This window comes from Schistocerca nitens, chromosome 7, assembly GCF_023898315.1.
Source record: "Schistocerca nitens isolate TAMUIC-IGC-003100 chromosome 7, iqSchNite1.1, whole genome shotgun sequence".
NCBI classification, from domain to species: domain Eukaryota; kingdom Metazoa; phylum Arthropoda; class Insecta; order Orthoptera; family Acrididae; genus Schistocerca; species Schistocerca nitens.
Genome location: NC_064620.1, coordinates 112484144 through 112491162, shown reverse-complemented (window position 1 = coordinate 112491162; position 7019 = coordinate 112484144). Strand labels below are relative to the sequence as shown.

The following is a 7019-nucleotide window of genomic DNA, read 5'->3' as shown; positions in this document are numbered from 1 at the left end:
CTGATGACCTCAGATGTTAGGTCCCATAGTGATTAAAATCATTTGAACCTTTTTTTTTTTTCAGAGGTGGACAGTGTTTGCAACATTCATTCTACGTCACAGCCATGCTCCAGCTTACTTAGACACCACAGAAATATATTACAGATGCGATGATTCTGCATTGTTCTTCCGACAAACAGATTTCACATTCCCATCTAAACATCAGTAATTAAAAATTCTTCGTCTTTCGGAACTGTTGCACGGTTCAAATGACCTCGGAATCGAGGAGGCAGTGTGCTCAGCGGTAGTTATGCAACGGTAACGCGATCATACGACTTTTATCACGGTTCTCACAGCTACTCGCCACTCTTGATGGAAGAGATAGGAACTCCGTCCATTAATGATGGACACCGAGTAAAAATAGCGATCACGTCATCGCGAAATACGGGCACCCGTGGAGCGGGGGAAGAACACCCGACTGGAGTCCATTCTTGGCCCGTATCTCCACTTTCCTGATAAGATTTGATCCCCGCTGCCCCTGGCGTGTTCTCCAGTGTATATAAGGGCAGCTCTGTTCTGTCGAGATCACCAGTGTCCACTTACGGACATCGACAGCTAAACGCTCGTGGAAGCCACAAGGCCTTTTTACGCCTAGTGTCCGCGGGGAGCTCTGTGTAGGAAGCAGAGTTACTCGACGACCGCAATTTGGTCACTACTGCCGAGAAAATCATAGTCTCACACCAGTTGCCTGGTGTATGGAAAGTATAGCGAACGGCCTTAGTGAATGTGTTCACGAGCTTTGAATGTGCAACCTGGGCTGCACATTAATGAGGTAAGCGATCTTAAACTTACGCTAAAGTCATTCTTACAAGCTTACGTCTTGATGAACAACGTGCCGCTGCAACAAGATAGCTGCTGTCAGGATGTAAATACTATTGTATGTGGTCAGTGCAAAAAGTTTGATTGTTAGGTGAAAATACACATATTTAATATCACTAAACAATCCAGACACGTTGCTTTCACTATTTCGATCGCTTTGAGTTAATGCGTTAACACTTGAGACTCTATGTGCTTGGACTGTGCTATAATAGTGGTATTAACTTACGTGTGGTAACTTTGCTTTGGAACTAGTAGTGTGTTGTAATGCAGAAAACGCACTGGTTTAATTGTGATGATTCTTTCTCAGGGTGCTGTAACCTGTGCTCAACTGCGTCAGGGCCCAGCAACAGGTTTCTTCTTATACAAATCCAGCTGCCGACTGTACCTAAACGGTGAACCGCCTTGGGTACCACTCTTCTGACAGGCCAACAAGAATCTCTCATCTTATTTATTCTGCCTTCAGTACAAACTGACTAAATCTGACTGAGGGCTGCCTCGTAAGTAGTTATCAGTACATCTCACTGTTCAATACTCTTAAACTTTCCTCTTTAGTGTGTGTGTTGCTGAACACACTTGTTCTGAAATTACATGAATTTTTTAACAGAACAGTCATTAAAATAGTAACATTCTGTTATTTGGGTTTGGTCAGTGAGACACATTGCTTTAAAATTAGTTACTTCAGTACATGGCACTCTACTGAATTTTCCTCTCTTTACAGTTTGCTTATTCTAACCAGCTTTTCCTAAAATCGAGGACTGATCGGTCATACCTTCTCCCAAGTATCACCTACCACTGATTCAAACAACATCCATCATGCAGCTGGGTAAACTTGATGAACGTATTCATGTTATGGATGCCAGTTCAAACGTCTGGAGCATCATAAAGGACATCGCAGAGTCAGGAGTAAGTAAAGATGACTTTTAAGTGTGGTAAATACATAGTGAGTCAATGAACTTTGATACTTCCATTTCATTGGAGATGTTATTGACTGACCAGCTCTTCAAGTCTATATCCTACTCACAGTGTGAATCACTTTTGTTGTAGATTCAAGAGGAAGCGTTCTATGTCTGTGACGTTGGTGACATCATAAGCAAACACAAGGAATGGAAAATTAAAATGCCGAGGGTACAGCCTTACTATGGTACGTTTCCTTCTCAGAAATAGTAGCAAGTAAGACTGTGTATTCTCTAAGTTATGACTGAAATCGATTTCTGTTAATAAAATAATTTTGAAAAGATGTCAGATATCAGTTACATCAACTACAGATAGTTTATGAAAATGCTTTCTACTGTCATTCGTCAGTATAAAATAATTACGAGTAACAGAGTTACTTACTACTTTTATTTTTGCAGCGGTGAAATGCAACGATAGCCTCACTGTGATTGAGGTGCTGGCTGCACTTGGGACTTGCTTCGATTGTGCTTCAAAGGTGAGTGTACATTTCTATCACACCTATTAAAAAACAAGAATTTATTTTGCATTATTAAGTGTACAGAAGATGCAATACAATACATGACAAACACACCGAATAGTTTTCAGAGAACTCACATTACTTTGTTACAGGCCGAAATTGACAGAGTTCTTTCCGTTGGTGTCGACCCAAGCCACATCATATTCGCAAACCCTGCAAAACCATCATCGCACATTCGCCACGCAGCAGCTGTAGGTGTTGATCTGATGACTTTCGACAGTGACTGTGAGCTCCACAAAATAAAGAGCCTATTTCCTGCTGCCAAGTGAGTAAACTGCAATCGGAATCCACTTTCCGTACTTATGGCCAAATTTTTCTGCTATTTGAACGTAAACACTAAAAATATTTTCGTTGTCAACCATGTTTTAGGCTGGTGCTACGTATCCGGTATGACGCTGCCGTTGCTCAGTGCCAGCTTGGGAATAAGTTTGGCTGTGACCCAGAATCAGATGCACCGCGCCTGATGGAATTGGCTCACTCGTTGGGTCTAGACATTGTGGGCATCAGTTTCCACGTCGGCTCTGGCTGTGACGATCCACCAGTATTCTACAAAGCTATTTCTGCTGCTCGAAGACTTTTTGATCTGGGATCAGCTCTTGGCTTCTCCATGAGTTTGCTTGATCTTGGTGGTGGCTATCCTGGCAACAAGGGTGCCCATTTAGACAAGGTAATGTCAGGAATTCTTAGCTGTCTTTTTACGAGGCCACACAAACTAACACTTCTGATCCCATCTACGTAATGGATAGATGGTTGGTTGGTTGTTTGGGGGAAGAGACCAAACAGCGAGGTTATCGGTCTCATAGGGTTAGGGAAGGAAGTCGGCCGTGCCCTTTCAAAGGAACCATCCCGGCATTTGCCTGGAGCGATTTAGGGAAATCACGGAAAACCTAAATCAGGATAGCCGGACGCGGGATTGAACCGTCGTCCTTCCGAATGCGAGTCCAGTGTGCTAACCACTGCGCCACCTCGCTCGGTTAATGGATAGATACTTAAATTACTACAGTAAAGTAGCAATATAAAGTGTATTGTCTTTAGTAAGACCATTACTTCACGTTGTTTTCTGTTTGTTAGATTTTGTAACTCTTTATGTCCAGTTACTACCGTTTTGTCTCATTTAATTTCACACTTCTGGTAAACATTTCTGGATGGTTGGAATGCTTGCACCGTTTTCAAGCAACCTGTTACTTTGAGAGATACGATTAGCAAACTCTGCTATGTTACTGCACGTATATAATTTTTGACAATATATACTCATGAAGAGGACTGACATTACCGATAACACCAATCAAAATAATGAAATATTAGCACATTTTGAGAATCTTTAGTTGCTTCCTGCTTCCACGCAGCACATTCATTGTGCTATTTTATTTTGAATAAAGTAACGATTGTTTAGTGGAACTGAATATTGTATTGTGTGTCTCAAGGTTATTTCCATATTTCCAGATTGCAGAAGTGGTGAACAGTGCTCTCGGAGACTTCTTTCCTGAGCCAGATGTACACATAATTGCAGAACCAGGACGTTATTACGTTGCCTCAGCTTACACACTTGCTACAAATGTTCACTCCAAAAGAGAACTTTTCAATCCAAATGATGGATCCATCACATCAGTCATGTACTATGTAAATGATGGGTTGTATGGCAGTTTTAATTGTATTCTGTATGACCATATGAAAGTGACTCCAGTTCCTCTCAAAGTAAGTTTGACAATGTTTGCGAATTATTTTACTCACGTGCCATGTAACACTGACATAATTAAGAAATGAAAGGAAAAGAGCTATGTTCTCAAAAACATGATTTTCCTTTCAAAGGTACCTGGACCTAAGATGCATCCCTGTTCTGTCTGGGGACCAACTTGTGATGGCCTGGATCAAATAGTTGAGTCTACTTTGCTGCCAGAGCTGGACGTAGGAGATTGGTTGATTTTTGAGAATATGGGTGCTTACACCTTGCCTGTGGCGTCTCCGTTCAACGGCTTCCCTGTTCCCAAAGTGCATACTGTGATTGATGCCCAAGGCTGGTAAGTAAAGTTTTTTATCGCCAGAATCTAAGGATACTTGCAAAGTTTCGCAAGTATGTATACGTGTTTCGAGATTGATTTGTTATTGTAGCTAAACTGATGGTTTCTGTAAATCCATATAGGCTGCTGCTAAAAGACCGACTGCCCATGACAGAAGAACATTTTGTTATTGGAAACATACCAGCAAATCTACACCTGGGGCTATCGATAGATGGTAAAGGCAACATTGACGAGTGGGATGAAGTCCATATGCCTGTTTCATCTTCTGATGATGAAGTTGTGGATGATCACATGTCACATTCAACTGTGGGCTCGAGCATCATATATCCATTGCTTCAGATGGGACATGTCAATTAGGATCAAGTAAATGCATCATGCACCTCAGTGACAATAAATGATAATGTGCTGGGTTATTGTTCTGCCCTGCCTCCTTCCGTACTGTAAACTGAAAACAACTTAGCAATTTTCTCCTGTGGCTGTTTATTTTGCGCCAATATCTTACTGTGAATAGGACTGAATGCAAGAACTGACAAACTGTCCTTTGGGGCAGCGATACAACATAATACCCATGCACAGTCTACCAAAATGGAAGCATTAATACTTAGAATATAAATTATTTAAATACATGTACAGTGGACACTGAGTGACATAATCCTTAGATCAAGTGATTCTACTGCAGCACGTTACATGGTTGTATGGTGTGCAGTTCCCACTGCATGTGGCAAAGCATATGACATCAGTCCACTATTTGTTAAGTGAAATGTGACAGGAAGAGCTTACGTCCATTAAAAATCTTTTGTATACTGCAGCTCAATGCCTAAAATTTGGTTAAGAGACTAAAAAATGAATCTCAGAATAACTTAAAATATCAAGGTTTTTTTAGAGTCATTTCAGGCACACAGCTGTCAGCTCAGCTCTCATTGTAGACGTATATATTGCCTTTATTTAGGCCCAGCCAGAGAATAATGTATTTATACACTCAGCACATTAACAGTAGATGCATTATTAGAACCAGAACAAATAAATAAAAATTTAACACTGAGGTGTATGATACGATGCATGTCAAATGCTAACTTGTTATGGTAGAATATATAATAATTTGAATTAAATGAAACAATTCACACGTAAAACTTGTATGCAGAGGAATGAAACAACTCCATGTAAATTTGTTAATTTAGTGATAGTTTATTTAGAGACAGTCTTTCCGAAAGCTTTTATTAGAGAAAAGGTCACCATAACCAGCACTGTCAAGTGCTGAAAACTTTGTCTTAGAAATATGTTTCAAGTCTCTGTATGGTGTTATACTGTTAATAGATCAATTGTGTTTCTCCACTAACAAGTATATTAGCAAATGCATTTGTCTTCAGTGATATTTGGGTGACATAAGGTGTTGAGCCAACTGATTTTAATCGAAAAGTGTTGTTATGGTTGAATAAGTGGAGAGGCAGCTTCTTCACTTGAATTTGTTATTTTTTTGTATACAATCTTATATAATAAATAATATTGTTTAAAATAGTATTTGTTATATTTTGCATTAACACTGTTCCTCCCAAATGAGTACTATATGGAAGCAGAGCAAGGTGATGATCTTACTAAGAGGCATCCAATAAAATTTCTCATCATGCATAAACCAGTATTCTATGAAATGCTTGTCGTAACAACAGTACTAGGCAGCTAATGAGGTGCTAGTGGAATAAAGTTAAAAATTAAGGAGACACATTGGCTCCCCATCCAAACTGAAAAATTATCGCAACGGATTGGTGATAGTGACAAAACAGTGAAAATCACCAGTGTAAAATTAGCTAACTCTAGAAGAAATACTAACTGTATTGCACGTAACTGGATAAAGGCAGCAGATGCAGAGGACAATGGAAAAGACAAGTACCACATTCTTGGCCTCGCAACCAGAGATAGTATGCATCAAGATCTCATAACTCACACACGTCGCATAAGAATAGGGTACATGTAAATGATAATCGCCGTCTGATCACACACATCGCATTTGAAATCTACGTGGAAGACAACTTAATGAATTATATTAGATGGGTCTTAGAGAACAGTCCTCCGTCACGCAATATTCTGAGGCTACACACTGCATTTAATATCACTTTATAGTTATATTATGATAACATCAAAAATGTATTGTGTGAAACCTGGAGCACAGTTTAAAAAATAGAAACGATTATACTAATTTGTAAAGAATGAGTTTCATTTTATAGTGTTCTGTGGCTACAAATATTCTAAAGTTCTTTCATCGTATAAGTTCTCGTAGATGACAAAATTGTAGTCCTTGCGCCTCTCTTTTCTTTCTTTTTTGTGATTGCGGTAATGATAGACACTATGGCTGTATGATTTTCCGAGAGATAACACAATCAAATTGCTACAGCTTGTAAAGAAATATACTTTCTGGCACACGATTCTTATGCAGGATTCAGACTGTAAATATCACCTAGCCATTGCAAGTTATTGTAATAGCAGTAACTGATTGTGTTACCTATAATGAGCAATGACAAGACAAAACAGTGTCATAGACCAACTGAAGTTGGTGTAATTGATATATGACAGCTTTCCTAAATTATTTTCCCCACAGAAATCAGTTTCAGTCATCCCTTAGAGAATATGCTGTCCTTATGTGAGACTATGATCACCTCGGCCAAAGTGTTGTCGTCGAA

General features: G+C 39.5%; 1 protein-coding gene across 1 annotated transcript; it reads left to right on the top strand.

Moving 5' to 3' along the window:
• The first annotated feature begins 571 nt into the window (after positions 1–571).
• LOC126195426 (ornithine decarboxylase-like) lies at positions 572–5862 on the top strand. The gene is made up of 10 exons (XM_049934036.1): positions 572–811; positions 1166–1355; positions 1577–1761; positions 1903–1999; positions 2211–2287; positions 2422–2594; positions 2699–2996; positions 3773–4024; positions 4139–4347; positions 4470–5862. The coding sequence occupies exons 3-10, from the start codon at positions 1672–1674 to the stop codon at positions 4702–4704; spliced, it is 1431 nt and encodes a 476-aa protein (XP_049789993.1). The 5' UTR covers positions 572–811; positions 1166–1355; positions 1577–1671; the 3' UTR covers positions 4705–5862.
• The last annotated feature ends 1157 nt before the right edge of the window (positions 5863–7019 follow it).